Consider the following 17589-nt stretch of genomic DNA (forward strand, 5'->3'; position numbering starts at 1 on the left):
CTTCTAGATCAGTGTAGATTTTTGCTTTACAGCCTGTTATTTTATGCTGTGAAGTTTAATATGAAGATGCTTTGTAAAATCAGCTGTGAAACGTTGTGCCTTCCATGTAGACTTCAATACTAATGACTATTGTTTTCATGCTCTTGAGTCCCCATACACTAGGAAAACTAAGAGTGCAGAAGGTGGTGGTATAATCCACACATGAGATCAATACTATGTAAGAAGTAGTTTTGAAATATTTTTGCTTTCTTCTTTTACTTTACATGGCATTATTACCTTTGCATTTACTATGACTATTATATGTGATTATATATTATGGTCAAAAACGCATTATAAAAATTAGAAAGAACTTAAGAATTGAGTCTTTCACAGAAACTATGATGTCCTGGTTGTGTTGAAGGCAATGGGGACAGTACAGTTAACCTGACTGAAGCCACCATCTCACTCAATCTAGCTGAATTGACCAGCCTATGCTTTCCCTAAGTGAATGCAAGTGATGTTATTTGCAGTAATGATTGCAGTGTACCCTAACAGTGCATTTTTTATGTGTTTCTGATGAGATACCCTTGTACTCTCTCCCTCAATATTTAAAACTTTCACAAGCTGTAGGTTTATAGCATCTTTCAAAGTTAGAGTGAAAGAAAAGGAACAGAATTCTGCAAATGTTCCTACCTGGTGTTATGAACTTCTAGCCTGCTTCTCTTTCCTGTTCTCATTTTTTCTCTTTCTGCTTTTTTTCCCTTCTTTTCCCCTCTTGATATTGGTTTTTGCAGTATATACTGTTCTGCTTTGCTTTTTTTTTTGTAGCCATTATTCCGTTCTTCTCTCCACTCTGTTTTGGGCTGTGTCTGTGGTTTCCCCCTGGCCCATCTCCTCATGCTCTTCCCTACTAGTTTCTGAGCTGCATCTCCTTTCATTCAGCTCTCTGTGTTATACCATGGAATTGAATTGACTAGAAATGCTGGCAGAGAGCACTTCAGAGAACAGTCTAACTATTTCCCATCTGCTGTTAGCACACTCACAACTGGAGCAATGAAAGTAGAAACAACACATACCAAAGAGGTCTGAAAATCCATGTCATTTTTTAAGCTTTGTAATAGGGCAAGTGAGATAGTGATTTTAAATATGTATTTTTCCTTATTCTGCTTGGAGGATTTTGGCACCAATTTGAAGCTACTCTTTGTCAGCCTGAAATTGTATTTCTTCATGACTAAGTGACTGCAAAAGTGTGTCAAGTAAATAATTCATCAAAGAAAGTTTCAATATACTCAAGCTCCTGTAACCGTAGCATTTTTGGAGAGATGTCTTGCCTGCTGAATCCAAGAGTGGATGTGCTTTCTCACCTGAGTGACTATGCTCAGTAAGCTGGCCTGACAGCAGTTTGTGGTGCATGTGTGGCTAATGAGAGAGAGGGCTGCTGGACTGGACTGACCAGGAGCTGTTACTTCATCCAGAGAGCAGCAAGACTGGGCAGGGAGCCATGCTGGAGGGGTTTGATCCAGGCAGCAGCTGGACTGGGCCTGGCTAAGGGCCATGCTGGAGATGTTTGATCCAGAGAGCATCTGGACTCATTCAGGAGGTTCAGACCAATGCCTCCATGATGGAGATGGATGGTCTGGTCAATAGGAATTAGATTCCAGTGTGCTGTGGGGAAGTGTGGTTCTCCTAAACAAGCCTGATCATTTGAATGGCATTGCTGTGTTATTGGCAGCAACGTCCTTTCCTGCATAAGAGTAAGAGGATGTACATGGATATTTCCAGGAAAGGAAAAAGAAAAAAAACCTAGGCACTATCCTTGACCTCTAAGTAAAAGTAATCTAGACCATCTTCACAGTCACAAGCTAATCTTTTTTGTTTGCTGTTGGAGGCATATTTGTAACCAGACATCTCCCAAAGAATCTCTAAGGCCCTATTATTCTGTTGCCTTGCAGTATTGAGAGCTAATCTGTTCTTTTACTTTGAGTAATACTTTTAAAAGGATAAAACTGAAGGATAAAAGGATGAAAAGCAGGGGATTGGATCAGACTCTCTTAGATATTTAGGCAGCTATTATGTGCAGCAGTGTTTAAATACATGGTGACCAGGCACCTAAAGTTCTCTGGAGATCTGTGTCTTAGTAAATAACGATGATGTGGTTTATGTCACCCGTTTTCTTGTTAAGCCTTAGCTAATTGGAGCAGTGTGACTGCCTCTACAGTGCAACTTGCACTTCTAGTCTTGGGCTCATTTCACAGCCTAGAGTGCCTCTTAGTAGGGTTTCTTACAGAAAAGAAAGGCCACTGTTAGTAAGATATATCTAGTAGTCCCCAGATTGATTCATGGAACCCATATCCTTTATACTGCAATAGTATGTTCTCTGGCAAATTCTCCTATCTATGCCTCACACTGTCCTCTCAATTTTTAAGCTGTAGCTGCAAGTACAATTTATTTTTTCTTAACTACAGCCTTCTTATATTTTCAACAGTACAACCAAAAAAAGAAGTCTTGCATTTTATTACCTTTAGACCCTTGGTCTTCCCTTTCTCCTTACCTCTCTCCCCATCTGTGTTTGTGCAGGCATATTTGTTTGTTTAGTGGTTACATTAATAGTAAACAGAAGACTCAGTACTGCTAATGCTTATCAGGGGAAAATGAAAATAGTAAGAGAAGCTAGATAGTATTTTCTTTATTATGAGGCCCAGGGTGTGCTAGGTTAATTTTAGGAAGAAATTCTAGCTCCTATTATACTACCCAGGAACATGTAGCAGATAAATCATGCCAGGTCCTGAAAGGGAAGTCAAAAAACAGCACTATTTATGTATGCTTTATATAAAAGTAACAAGGCAGCAGTACCCTGAAGAACTGACCTGTTAGTCTGTGTTGCCAGTTTTAAGGCATTCACTTACTATTTCCCCAGCTTGCTTTCTGTCTTTGCAGGTCCAAGGCAAGCACAGTGTAAAGACCACTGAGGTAATTGAACAGTGGGAGGAAGTGATTGAGAAGCTATGGGTAAACTAGTTAGTATTAATACAGTGTTCCATAGTGTTGATTTCTCCAATTCCTCTCTCAGCAGCAGATCTGTATGCAGGCCTAGGAAATAAGCAGCTATACTTGATTAACAATGCTACAGAGACCTGTACATTCTGTCTCCTGACAAAATATTGCATTCAGGCAGTCAGGAGGGGAAGAAGAGACAGGCTAATACCACAGTTATGGAGTAGCCTAGTATATTGCACAAATAATTTGCTATGGTTTAGATTAGTCAGCAGTGGGGGTCCACTTCACTAATTTTACTACTCTCTTAGTATTTTACCTCTTCATTCCCAAGTGATGCATGCATACATATTTTAGAAGCACGTTTTGAACCCATGCCTCATGTATTAGTTCTGTCTAAATGAATAGGTGTTCAGTTGAAAGCTGCTGCCAGGACACATTTATGTTCTGACAGTGGTGAAAGATTTCTGTTTACTTGGTCCAAGTGAAACTGCTCTGTCATTCTATTGTGTGCCCTTTTAACATGATTTTAGTGTAAGTACCTTATTCTTTTCACTTCACCTACCGTGGGGCTCTGAAGTTGCTTGTCATGTTACCTGTCATGCAGTTGATATATTTTATAAATAAAAAGTATCTGATGTTATACATAACTCTGGTGAATGCACTGGATGGTCTTTCAAATAATTTAAAGATTCAGTTTGTGTTAAAGACCAGATTTAGCATTCCTTAGATAAGCAATACCTCTATAGGAACTTGAACAAAGATAGTAGAATCAATCCCTTTAACAGTTGCTGTGATTAATGTTTCAAGACAAATTCTTACGCCTGTGGTTTGATGAAGCAATTTTTATAGTCCATTTCACCAAGAATTTAAATTGTGTATTACCTTATTAATCAAGGTGGTTTGAACTTTAAAAACATCACTATATTCTTATCATCTGATTAATTTGAAATAGTGTCAAAGACAGCACTTAAGAGCACCCTTCCTATGGAAGTATGGATTGTGGGTTTTTTAATAGTATTCAACTAACAGATGATGAGATTCAAATATAAATTAGTCCCTTCAAGGGAGAGATTAAGACAGAAGATATTCACGATCTCGATAATGCTATTCAGTGCCACTTTGGTAGAATGATAAAAATGTGCAATTTTGCTTACAGAAGTTACCCTTTTTAGCTAGAGATCCTCAGCTGGAACATGTTTAGAGCTCTTGTGCTGCTTCAGACAGACAAGATCAAGAAGCTCTAGAAAAGAGCAACAACTGATTCTGCTGGGTGTGGAGTGAATAGCCAACGAGTGGGATTTTCCCTTACTTTCAGTGTGGACTTACTAGGGAGGTGAAATTTTTGTTGCTTTCACTGCTGCCAGACAGTTCAGTTCTGAGAAATTTTGAATATCTCATCCCACATTCTTTGTTTCTACCTGATTTTGAGGGATATCTAGAGGAGTGACCTTTTAATCTTCGTGTTACAGTATAACTCACAGCGCCAGTTTTTCCATCTGCCTTTTTTCTTTTCTTCCCTACCATTCCTCCATCTTATGCCCATCCCATTTTCCTGCTCTGATAACTGGGTTGAGTTTGGTTTTGTTTTTAAAGGCTGTGCCTTTGCTTTTTCTGCCTGTACCTTGTATCTCCCTGCTCTCCCAGAGTGCTGTCTTACTTGACATACCCCTCTGTCTGGTGATTCCCTGCACTAAGGTTCCCTATTGTCTCAGGACTGAATGCTGCAGGAGCAGCAAAATTACTTTCCATATGGTTTCTGTCTAAAGGTGGATTCAATCCTTGTCTTAAACAATTTTACAGTTTGAGGATCTGCTGTCTTCCTGAAGCAAGATATAGAATAAAAACGTGCTGATAGATAAGGCACATGGTCTTAATCTACTGTGGATTTATTAAAGTACAGATGGTGTACTTCCTGAGTTTCTAGAATTACCATAGGAAGTATGTGGTCCTCAAGCTGTTCGTATATGATTAAAAAAACCCCTGTTTTTCAGATTTGGTCCAATGAGATTGGCTTTGAGAACATCTAATCCCTAGGGAAAATACAGCTGAAATTTCCCTGTATCATCAGTTTTATGAGTTCAAGCCAACAGAATGTTTCTACTTCAAGTTCTCATTTAGCTTAATAGTACACGAAATTAGTTGAATGTAGCCTGATATCTGCGTTGTTAGGCACGTTATTGATTTCATTGCAGAAGTTGTAGTGCTGCTCTAAGTAGTGAACAAAGACTGTCATCCACTAGGTCAGGTAAATTCATTTAGTGGCAAATGTTGCCTTGCACAATTGTCTGAAAAGAGCAAAAATTTAATCTGAGTTTGATGTCTGCACAACTTTGCCATGAATAATGCAGTAGAAGTCTGGACTGCCTCTTGCACACCCATCTTTATCTAAATGCAAAAAGATTTCACTCATGTGAAGCAGAGGCCACTCTGACAGTGAAACAGAAATTCAGAAATTTAACTTTTAATGAAATGAGTAATTGTTTTACATCTCTTGCAAATAAATTGTTTTAATTGTTTACCCTTTCCACCACGTAAAGAGGGTGAAGTAAATTTTATGTATAAAAAGCCATGGAAGAAGCATTTTGGTGATCTATCATGTGCCTATAAAAGTGATTGCGAGGCTTTAATGATGAAACAGAATAGGGATTTATTTTGTTCTTTTTTTTTTTTCTGACTTCCTCTGTTTTGAATTTTTCAGGTCTTGAAAATGATTGCATAAAAACAATTGCGTATTAAAAATTGAGGCAACTCGCGTTGATCTTCAAAAGTCTGTGGAGTAAAGCTTGTATTTGAGAGAATATTTATTCATTGCCCCACAGATCTCAAGACATAAATTAATAGGAAGCTGTAAGGACTTGTAATGATTGTCTGCACAGAGTTGTGCAAGAATGTTGGTGCACTGCTGCTCTGCTAATGCCCCTTGCAGGGAGCTGATCAAACCTAACTGCCTGCTCTGACTTGGTCACCCACTTGGCAGTCTTCATGTGTTAGACAGGGTCTCTTCTGGCCAGCTGTGGCTCAGAGGGGCTGGGGCCGCTTCTCAAATCAGCTTCCAGCATCTTAGGTTTTAGTTATAATGAAAGGCTTATTTGCAGCAGTAACATGCGCTTTGCTTATATCAATTGTTCTTTTTTTTTTTTTTTCTTTCTTTCTATCTCTTTAAGATGCTGTTTAGGTAGCTAAACTTTTGCCTGTATTAATTTCTTTTATTTTAAGCTACACAATAATTATTTGATGTTACCAAGTTAAAGAAGCAAGAGAGAGGAAGCATGATGTAGTGCTAACTAAATTTGTTGAGAACTGGAAAGGGCCTACCGGGTTGTTCTGCATAGACAGAACCATTCAGACCAAGCTGCAGTAAACCTGTGTACATAAATTTTGTAGGCAGAATATTTGCTAGCACTTGCTATGTGAGATCTGCAGAGTTCTTAGCTCTGAACTGTGTGCTCTGAGAGCCTTCTGCTGTTTGTATTTCACTCCTTGAGAAAAAATGAGATAAAGAGCTGTATGCAAAGGCAGCCAAGGAGCTCTCAGTAGGCAGTGCCAGCTGTTACTATCTATTGAAGTCACTGCAGCACTGAAAGGATAGAGGTTTATGTTGTGTCGTCTTACTGTTTTCCTCAACAAGGGGCATACAGACTGGATACTTCCTCAGGGGCACTGAGTATATACTGGGAAGAATTTATTGGTGGTGGGAAGAAATGAAGAGGGCTGTTCTCTCTCCTTGGCAGCCTACATCCTGTGGAAATTGTTACTCGGGGTGACTAACTCTAGAAAATTAATGGGCAATGGAAAGAAAAAGATAGGTGGTTCTTTCCTTCCCTATCAGCTATGACCATGAGAGTCAGTTCAGTAGCAAAATAAACAAGTATTTATTCTTTTCTTTCTTCTTCTGTCTTCTCATTTGAAGTGTTTAAGAAGAGAAGGCTCAGGAGAGACCTTATTGATACCTGAAGGGAGGGTGCAGATGATGGAGCCAAGTTCCTCTTAGTGGTGCACAGTGATAGAACAGAGGCAGTGGGCACCAACTGAAACACAGGAGGTTCCCTCTGACCATCAGGCATCACTTTTTCACTGTAAGAATGACTGAGCACTGGCACAGGCTGCTCAGGTAGGTTGTGGAGTTTCTGTGCTTGGAGATACTCAAAAGCATCTAGTACAGTCCTTGCTCACCCTCTCTAGGTGGGCCTGCCTGAGCAGGGAGTTTGGACTAGATGGGCCCTAGAGATGCCTTCCAATCTCAGCCACTCTGTGGTTCTGTGGCTTGAAATGGCATCTTTCGCAAGCAAGGTCTTCAGAATCAGCTTGTCAGAAATCTTGTTGCTAAGGGGTCTCTGTGCTGTAGCAGGTGAAGGCAATGGAGTTTTGGTCCTTGTCAGTAAAAGCAGTGATGGCTCAGAAGCACAAAGCAGGAAGGCCTTTCTCTCTGTGTGTGAGTGCCTCTGTACAGAAATGTTTCAGTTGCTCTCTAAGAAGAGTACACAGCTTCTCTGTCTTCTGTGCTTCTACTTCTGGTTTGGGCAAATAGGCTGCGATGCACAAGGGCTCTGTAAGTGGTGAATCAGTGTAAAGAAGCAAAGAGGAGGGGGAGGTGGCAGGGAAGAACATGGTGAGGGGCAGGGAAAATAATGCCGGAGGAAAAATCTTTATCATAAATGGCAATCCACAGAATGAAGGCTGATGTTAGAAGAAGAATCTCATTGTATGAGATTGGACATAGATACAGGATGAACTGAAGTGAATGGAATAAGACCTTGGTATCTCAGTCATTTACAGATGTACATCTAATTCTTCTACAAGTGCTGCCCAGAGCAAGAGGACCACACAGGAGTTTGGTGAGAATGACAGGAATGAAAGATCACTATCTGGAACTTCCCCTGGTTCCTTTTACAAATATTTGTTCTTTCTGTGTAAATAAAGAATAAACAAGTCAGGAAGTATTATGCTTGAATCAGTAAGTTAAGTCAAAGTACAAAGATCCATTCACCTCTGGATTAATTTTCCTCTATATATTATATTCACTCTGAATATTGCATTTAATCAACAATTTTAGGAAATCACATCTGCTAAATATTTTACTAGTGAATAGTTTAAATCTTCAAAACTTAATGTTCAAGAGGCTTTGAATTTCATTCATTTTTTTAAAATTACATTTGCTGATTACAGTGTAAAGTGGAAAATATAATTCAGACTATGAAATAGGGTTATTTTAAAGAACCAAATATTTTATAGTCCCTAGCAGAAAACTCTCTTTTAGTTACAAGAGCTTCACAATAGAAGTCCGTAAGGTTTCTTTAGTAATGTTTTCAGCTAAATCAATGGTTATTAACTTTATTGTCATAATAAAGTAAATGTGACAACATTGGTAGAATATATTCTCTCTTTTAAAATTTGTTGCTTTTTCTCCTCCTCCCTTTTAACAGAACAACTCATAATAAAAATGGAATTTACCAGTTTGAACAGGCTTCAAAATGTAAGGCAATTCAGGACAACATTTTGTCATCATCTATCAAGAAGAAAAGGTAGGCGTTTGCTGTCCTTTCTGCTTTGTTTGTATTAAATAGAAGGGTAAAAGATTGTCCTTTTTTACATAATTCTTGGTTTATTGAAGGGGAGCTATGCAAGAGAAAATTGAATTTGTTCAACCAATGTTTGCTGCATTTTTTTTCTTTTACTTGGATAAGATTTATTCAAGGTGGGGTTTTAACTTTATTTTCACAGTACAAGATTCCTTCTTGGCAGTTAGCAACATTAAATTCCAAGTTATTCACAAAAATATTGAGTAGAAGTGGGAGGTATAATTTCATTTTTGAGTGTCTTTTCCCTGACTGGTGAGCACTCCTCCTTTAATGAGCAACTTCAGTTAATGATTCTGTTCAGCATTGCTGACTGGAGGAAGTTTGGAAATATACTAGTATAAAGCCTGCTGGTTAGTTACATGATTGATTATGATAACAAGTCCACAGGAAACAGTCCCATTTTACCCACATTGGGGAAAAAAAACACCCCAAATTAATTTTGGGTTTTAACTTGCTGGTCTGTATTTTTCTGGCATGGAGAAAAATCCAGCTTTGATATCAGTCCTGCTCAAATTCCTTGTCACTTTCAAAGTGAAAAGCTGAGAAGCAGCCATTGCTTTTGACATATAACATCTTTTCTGTATCGATGCATCAATAAACAAAACACTGAAAGTAAGAAAGGCTTGCCATTAGGACTGAGTTGCAGCTTAAAATGGATGGTGCCATGGTCTTTAGAACTGGGAGCTTCCCTCCCCACTCCCCTGCATTTGGGGAAAGAAATTGAATGAGAAACAAAAGGTGAGCTGAAAATAATTATATTCCTTTCCCTATTCAAAGTACTGGAGAATTAAAATTTTCCCTTAATTTCAAAACAACCTTAAATGATGATTTGAAAACTTATTCTGTCTTTTCTGCCCCCTCCTCACTTTCTTATTGCAATTTAAGATCTTTCACATCTCTTTAAATCATCATATTTCCAGAATTTTGTCTTTGCTCTTATTATTACTTGTTTATTTATTTATTCTTTTTTCCCCTCCTTCTTTACAACCTCTTCTCCCATCAGTATTCCACTGCTTTCAGCAACACTATCATTGAATTTTTTATTATTTTGAAAGGTGCTAGACCACTATGTTACTGATGCACTGATAGTGAGAGCTGAAACATAGACTGGCAGAGGTAAAATAATGCAGTTGACTGAAAACTTGAGTGATTAACACCAAGGGAAGGAGGAGCAGACACTGTATTGCTTTCAAAATCAACTTACAGCAATATAAATGCTATTGTTTATCCCACACATTGCGAAGTTTTACAGTCTTTGGAGATGAGCTCTTTATATTGAGAACATTTTGGAGCTGAGATGATGGGAGAAACTTTACAAAGTACAAGACCTTTATTCCATGGTTAAGGAGGAAGGGGCTGTATCATTTATTGAGGCAGAAGATTAGTTGGGCAGGTAGGAAGAGGAGCAGATGCTCAGAAAAGAAAAGGAGCAAGGGATTGCTTTTTGCCATGAATATTGCAGCTATTGACCTTCATTGAGAGGAGCTGCAGGGATTTTGTTGCTTTTTCAAGGTGTGACCCATGGGCGTGGTATATAAATGCTTTATATTGCAGTTCTAGACTTGGAGGGACATTCTGGACACTCCTGCCTCTTAAATTGGAGGAAAAAGAAAAAAATTACTAATTTAAAGCTTGTCAAATGATTTGATAGTAAGAAATGCTGTGTAAGTGGGAAGTTGTTATTATTAAAGCAAGTATGTGCTGGTGGTGACAAAGAGCCTGAGGTGCTGAGTTTTGCTAGCAGTTTTCTATTTTTATTCTGGAGCAACCCCTGTGTAAAATCTCCTGAAGGCTTATAAAACTGATTTTTTTTTTTTTGGTAGCAATAAAGTGTCTAGAGGCAAAACAGACCCTCCCCTTATTTTGCATTTCATGCATTTCATGCAAAATAAGGTTTTTCTTTTTATTTATTTGTTTCTTGAACATAAACTGCCAAATAGAAATGTGTCCTTTTTCACTCCTGCTAGTCAATCTTCCTTCTAATTCAAATACCTTTTTTACAAGCTGGTATTTAGTTTTAGCAAATAACCAGTGAGACTACATCTGTCTGTTCTGACATTTAACCAGTCTCCATACTGTCTCTACACTTTTGTCCTTGCTGTTGTCCTTTAGATATCTGCCAAAAATTAGAAGATACTAATACTTTGTCAGTGCTTTGAATGTGCATAGTAATTCCACCTTAGCCACTGCAGTTAACATAGAAGGTCACTTCTTACCTGACAAATACTCTGGGCAAAAAAAAAAAAAAAAGTTTTCCAGGTGTTATTTGTCAGTCAGGCTCATATAGTATAAGTGAGTTTTCTAGGACAGCAAGTTATTATAATGGTTGTGGTGCAGGTGGCAGACAGAAACAGGACAAAAAGACCCCATGTTTCCTTCATTCACTCTTCTCAGCATTGTAATCATTGTGTTGTCCAAGTATTTTTATAGCTCAATTTACTTGAGCCTTTTTTATCTTAATAATAAAACCCTTTTAGCATCAGTGAATATGTGCTGTAGGCTCCTGGGTGCCAGTGGAAATATATGTAATGTGCCAGCTCTTTAAAATGGAAGAGTGGAGAAGATGACTGTCTGGGATCCAGCACAGTCATGAAATGATTCCCTGATAACCTGAACCTATTCATTTGGAGAAGTGAGTCCCCAAGCCTCCTTTAAAACAGGAAATGCTAAAATTGGCTTTCTGAGAGGAAAACAAAGTTTTCTGGGCTGTAAACCCAGCTGCTGCAAATCCCAGAGCTTCATGTTGAGACTTAAAAAAAAATATTTCTAGGAATACTTTCTCTATTGGAGTTCATTTCACAGAAACCTTTTACTGGTGTGAGCAGATGCCTTGCAGAGCTGCCACAGCTGGGAGCTGCTGTCCCCCAGGACAGCGTGCTGGGATGTCTGGGCTGCCTGTGGCACTGTGCCAGCTGGTAAAGACAAGTTCTGACAGACCAAAGTGTCTTTGTGAGTCACGAGAGGAGCTAAACTGGATGCATAGGGCGAGCAGAGTTGGTATTCTGACTTGTGAAGACCTGGAAATGGAGCTTTTCTATGTGAGCTGGTGAGCTTGGCTACCTCTGAGCAAGAGCAATTCCATCCAGTAGAGACAGCTGTGGAAAGGCTGCAGTGTTCTTGCTTTGTAATTGGTGTTTTTACCCTAAGTGCATTTTCTGTTCAGTATGAGAGGGCCCTTACAGTTTCTGACAGAGAGGGCCTATGTTTCCTACGAGGTCTCCGAACTGGCATTATGGATTATGCTTTCATTCTTCTCCCTACCAAATGTTTCCCTGTAACTTACTAAAAATTTGTCAGTCCATGCAATTTCTTTCTGAAATAGATGGTAATTTTTCATTTCATTTCTGACTCTTATCTTCATCTTATCAATGTCTTTAGGCTAGAATTTGCTTTTTCCTCTTTTTTTTTCTCCTGGATAATGGTAGCGTAAGTAACTCTTCATGGTCTGTTATTCTATTAGTTTCTGGAATTTTTTTGTGAGTCCAAGTATCTAAGAGTGATTTCTTCTTTATATTAAGGAATGAAACCAGATGTGTTTTTCAACATCAGAATTGGCTATTTCAGTTTTGTGCCTTTATCTCACCTTCACCCTGCAAACGCTCCCTGCCCTGCACTCCTACTGACACTTGTCTGACCACGTAGTGACTCAATTTAGGGATCAGCTTCAGCAGGAAGGTAGTTCCATTTTCTGTGGCTGCAGTTCCAAGGCTGATAACATACCAGCAGGCAGCTGCCAAAATAGGAGGGCCTTGATCCCTGTTTGTCTATTTCCATCACTCTTTGCTTATACTGGCTGTGGTCTTAGATGGAATCTTTCTGATCTGGTTTAACACAACAAGAAGAAAATGTATATGCATATCCTTTTCTTTCTGGATTATTTTTTGCCCTGGTAGTAAAAGTTGCCTATGAAGGCATTTGACAAGTGCAAAACCTGGCAAAAGAAAAATGGGTGGAGTCAGGTAAGTACCCTTAGTGACACAAGGCAGTTCGACTGGAATAAGGTAGAATGTACTGCACCAGGTCAGATCAGCTACAGCTGCAATGAAACGAGTTTTTTTCTTATTCTGCTTCTGCCAATTGTGTTCTCTTGAGTTGTGAAGGGCTCAGGAGAATCAGTTTATTCATAATCTTTGAGTTCCATTAAGAGTTTGCTAAGTGTGGAAGATGAAACTTGTGCATGTTGTCACAGGTGCAAACTTGAGCCAGAGACCAGTTTTAATGCAGCATTCCTCTTAAAATTATAATTTATTTTTCCATGTGGAAATTTGACATGATTTTAATTAGGGGTAGGATAAATGAGTTACCTTTAGCAATTGTAGTACTGTTATGAAGCAAACAATGTGTTTATTTCAAATGTGGAACAGAGAGAAGGAAGCTTTCAGATAATTGACCTCTGCTGCTGCAACCACCAGAGTGTTTTTATATATTGCTTTTTATCAATTCTCATGCTTCACTTAAAAACAAGTGAAGTTTCTTGCCATCCCAACTCTTGTAAAACTGTTCAAAGTAGACACTTCTAGGGGACAGCTTGAATAAACTCATGACCATTTGGATCAACACTAAGCATTTTTGTTAAAATAATACAAGTTAGATCTTGTATGGAGACTTGAGTCCCATAGAATTTTAGTCATGACATCCATGCCATCTTTTCTTCCTATTCCCCCAGTTATCTTCAGTCAGTTATTATTTTTTAAAAACCTGTATTGTAATCCAGGCACAAATGGGAGAAGTAGAAACATTGAACATGAAAGCAAAAAAGTTTTCATTCTTTCGACTTGCATGTTAGAAACTATTTCACTTATCAACAAATTTAAATCTCTTGAATGAATTTTCAAGAGCGGAGAGATTTTTGGTTATATGTAGCAATGTAAACAAAGTTCTGGATCATGTAAAACAGCAGATTGTTTTATTTGACAGGCAGTTTAAAGGAGAAATTACATCTGTAAATATTGGTCTTCTGTTTTTTAGATGATTGAGCTTTGGGGACTCTATGAAGTAAATGAAAGAAAAGGCATAAGAAAGGTTATGTTTCATCTTGGCCAGCAAGAGCCACTTTTCAAAACACTTCCAAGGTTTAAACCACCAAGTACAAGAGAATTATTTATATTCTTTTGGAATTTTGCATTCGAGATACAAATATTCAAAATCTTCAAGAATTCAAAATATTTATGGTTAGTTATGTAAGTTTGAAACAAATGTTCTTTTGAAAGTTTCTGTAGTTCATTAGGATATCAGTACTAAGAAGAGATGTTTAATAGGTCATGCTAGTTAAATGAGGATAGTGCTGTTACAAATTACAAATAGGTCATGGAGTTCTAAAAGCAATCTATTAAATATGCACTATGCACATTATTATTAATAAATGCATCATTTGAATGTTTTTAGAGACGTTTCTAAATATACATACATATGCATTCTAGTGTTTGATGTTTCCTTTTTTAGATACTCAGAAGATTATTATCTTCACATTGTTACAAAACTGCAGAACTGCACCTGGGTAAGGAAACCAGAAGAATCTACAAAATTCAGGTAATTTTCATTGTCTCATTTAGAAAAACTGTTCACCCTAGATTTTTCTAACAAGCCATAAATTTAAATATTCCCTTTTAAACAGCTAATTTTGTATTGCTTGTAGTAATTTCTATCAACTTTTTGATGCTGGGGCTCTTCCTGTTTGTTGGAATTTAACTGTTCAAACTGAGTAAAATAAAAGAGCTACATAATTTCATCTATCTTCACAATAATGAATAGTAAACTAACTTAAGTAGAATTAATTAAAATATTCCTGGCATAAACCCTACAGTGGTATAAAAGTACTGATAATGTTGTTTTGTCCATTTGAACTGGCACTCTGATAAAAGGCTGTAATGAAGCAGTGTGTTCCTTACACCAAGACTATTGCCTCTGTTGCAGAAGCGCCCAAGGGACTCATTAGATTTGTGACTGCATGTCATGGCCCCTGAGCATGACAGCACGTGATTCCGTCTGTCCTTGTTTGGGATGGCACAGGACATGCTCAGTAGGGATGGTGAGCTCTGAAAAGACTAGACTCTCATTTGGAAATCATGCTGGTTTTAAAGAACAGCTTCACAGTGCCATCCCTGTTTTCTCCAGGGGGAAAAGCTCTCTTGATTTACATTTTTACATAGATCATAATTAAAGATTCTGTCATGATTGTTAAAAATAAATAAACTGACCTATCTTCCAACTCTTTGGAGTTAACTAGCATTGAGAGCTTAATATCCACATGCTCAGCATGATCCCTTTGGAAGAAGTAGTTTTTGAGTGGGGGGGACATGTTAAAGGGTTTTGTGCAACATAAATTACTATGTTTGCTGTGTATCACAGGTGACTAAGAATGTTTCCCAAAGCTGAGGTAGGTGTATACACAGGGTTAAAGAAACTTTGTATTGACTCAGGCAGGCCTCAGCTGTGCACAGAGCTATCAAGCATGATAAGGAGCTGTAAAACAGCCCATTCCATCTCAGAACAGGCGAGTGTCTTGCACAGAGTTGACAGGAGATGAAGCTGCTCTCACCTGCTCTTCACCCTGCTACATTTGGGCTTTTTGGTTTCCAATATATTTTTTTTTAACTCCTCTTCCTTCCAAATGGACCAGCCACCACATACCAGCTATTTGCTGCTGCTTCTGCTGTACTGGGTGTTTGAATCAGTGGCACTGTAGCCACTCCTTGGTCCTTCTTCATTTATTGCTTAAACAATCTCCACTCCATTGGGCCATCTTCTAGGCCTATGGGAATCAAGCATCCAAAACATCATATAAGACTGGACTTAAAGTACAGGATTCTTGCTGTTCCTCATGCTGTCTTTGGTTTCCAGCAAGGAGTGTGGGGTCATAAGTAGTCCAGGTAGGTTATGCAACCAATGATAAACTGGAAAAATTCAAAAGACAAAGCTGTCAGATGCACTAAGCCACTAAAAAGTGTGAACTCTATGTACATTGAGGTAATCTTACAATTTTTAATTTAGCTCATATACCAAGCAGAAAACCATCCTTTAAAATCCATTGGTTCAGCACAGGCTGGACAAACTTGTTACTGAATCAACATTCAAGGGCTGCTATGGTTTTCTTGGTTTTTAACATCCAAACTAGCTGGAGTATTAGCTAGTTCATATGTACTTAGCTAATTCATAATCCATGCTGCAATTCTGATGATAGTACTATGATTCTGTTCTTGAAATTTGATCTGATGTGATGTCATCAAAGATTTCCATTGACATGACTGAGGACTGGTGCTTTGGTGTAGGGCATTGTGAATGATTATTTTACAAAAGATGGGTGCTTTTGCATAAGTCTTTTCTTTCTTTTTTCATTCTCAGTCTCCTCTATTGTTTTTTGGATGTAGGATATTAAAATTGTACAGTTGTCCTTAATCTATGACCATACTGAAGATTTTCAAGGCTCTTAGCAGTTGGTCAGTAGAGTCTTTTTATTTTAAATATTTTAAAAAGAAAACCAAATTTTATATAAAATTTCCTGGCTAAATCTCTTTGCTTACAGCACTTCCAGAATTATTTTTCAGACTTAAGCCTCCAACTAGCTTTGGAAGGGCACTTTAGCTGAGGAATGATGCATTAATGGAGCTATGGGGGTGAAAAAGTTCTAGAGTTGTAGTGAAATAAATGAATTATTAATCACTGGGCAGTAGTTATCTTCCTTTTTCCTACTTAGCCTACAAGTGTCAGTAATAGCTGTGTAATACAAATATTTTACAGTCTGAAAATCTCATTAAGTAGGTAGATAAACACACCCATTTGCAGAAGAGGAAATTAATCTCTAAGGGGCTGTGCAGCAGAAATTGGGTGCTACAGCCAGCCACCTTCAGCAGGAGCAACTTGAAGCTGTGTCACATTATTCACCTGCCAGTGCCACCAGAAGTCTGCCTGCTCACAAGACTGCAGAGAAGCTGCTTGATTTCTTTTCCTGTTTGTCCATCTGTTAAATGCAGTGAACGCTTACATGCTTCTCAGGCGCAGTGTCAATTTTATGGCATCTCTCTATTATCCTGAAGCTCTGAAGAACAGGAATACATATTTATAAGGGATTTAATGTCTTATGCTTCAGGGCATACACTAACCTCTAATTAATAAGGTTCAAGAGCAGCTTCTCCTGGGTAGTTAATTTTTCAGAGAAGTTTTCCTGTGTTTTCCTTTGCAGCTTTTGCTGCTGGCTTCCATCATGCTGCTAGTGGAGTGAAGGAATATGTAATCTCAGCCAGTAACTCCTGTGTTCCTAGAAGACAGCACTGTGTGCCAAGGAGTACACATTTGTTCTCATTGTAAGCGGCTCTCCCAGCAGATCCAGGCCAAATAAAAGAATATAAATTAGAAATGCAGTTCAGGAAAGAAATACTTGTCTTTTTATTTGGCAAAAGGGTTACAGCTGACAGCCATGTCTAGGACAAACTACAGTGTTTTTGCCAACTCACTGTTGGAGAGCAGAGTCCAGGCTGACCCTCTACTACCTGGCTCAGCTTTGTCATGCAGCTGTGCAAAATGTGTCCATTTGTTGTCAGAGGGCTGCCCTTTCCCAAATGGCTCCCTCTAAAGCTGCTCTGCTGTGCTGGCTCGCATGCTCTTGGCCAGGTTGCTCTCTGGCAGCTCTCGCTGGTTCTTGACGGCTACGTGATGTTTACACATGCATTTCTCAAAATCAGAAAGAATAAGGAAGCGAGTACAAGCCGTGATGTTCTCTTTAATACCTCCCATATCCACAGTCATTCTTTGGAGGTTGATTTTTGTCCAGATTCTGTCAGGGAACCAATCTCCTGGCATTGCACTTATTTTAGTGTCTATAGTGGTGACATCAGCATTGTCAGACATAGGTTGCCCTCAGAGGAGCAGGTGCAAGTGCTTGGTTTATTGCTCTTGAAATCTAGTCAAGATTTATTGTGCCCCACAGTAGTATTTGTCAGTCATTGTTAAAAGAGTGGTGTAAGTAGCATCCTGCTAACAGTTACTTTTGGAGTCTTCTCCAACATTTACTTCTAGGGACATACAGAAAACTATTTTT

At 38.5% G+C, this 17589-nt stretch overlaps 1 protein-coding gene across 4 annotated transcripts in view; it reads left to right on the plus strand.

The window, feature by feature from the left end:
• Nucleotides 1–17589, plus strand: part of ST8SIA6 (ST8 alpha-N-acetyl-neuraminide alpha-2,8-sialyltransferase 6) — a 45452-nt gene that overhangs the window by 1155 nt on the left and 26708 nt on the right. For 2 of the 4 annotated variants that reach the window (XM_038127796.1, XM_038127793.1), the window contains exons 3-4: nt 8400–8498; nt 13998–14084. In XM_038127796.1, coding sequence (XP_037983724.1) covers nt 8400–8498; nt 13998–14084 — 186 coding nt within the window. Of the gene's footprint in view, nt 1–5775; nt 7088–8399; nt 8499–11987; nt 12515–13997; nt 14085–17589 lie in introns of those variants that run through there. The other 2 variants (XM_038127794.1, XM_038127795.1) reach the window with 2 other exon arrangements.

This window comes from Motacilla alba, chromosome 2, assembly GCF_015832195.1.
Source record: "Motacilla alba alba isolate MOTALB_02 chromosome 2, Motacilla_alba_V1.0_pri, whole genome shotgun sequence".
Classification (NCBI taxonomy): domain Eukaryota; kingdom Metazoa; phylum Chordata; class Aves; order Passeriformes; family Motacillidae; genus Motacilla; species Motacilla alba.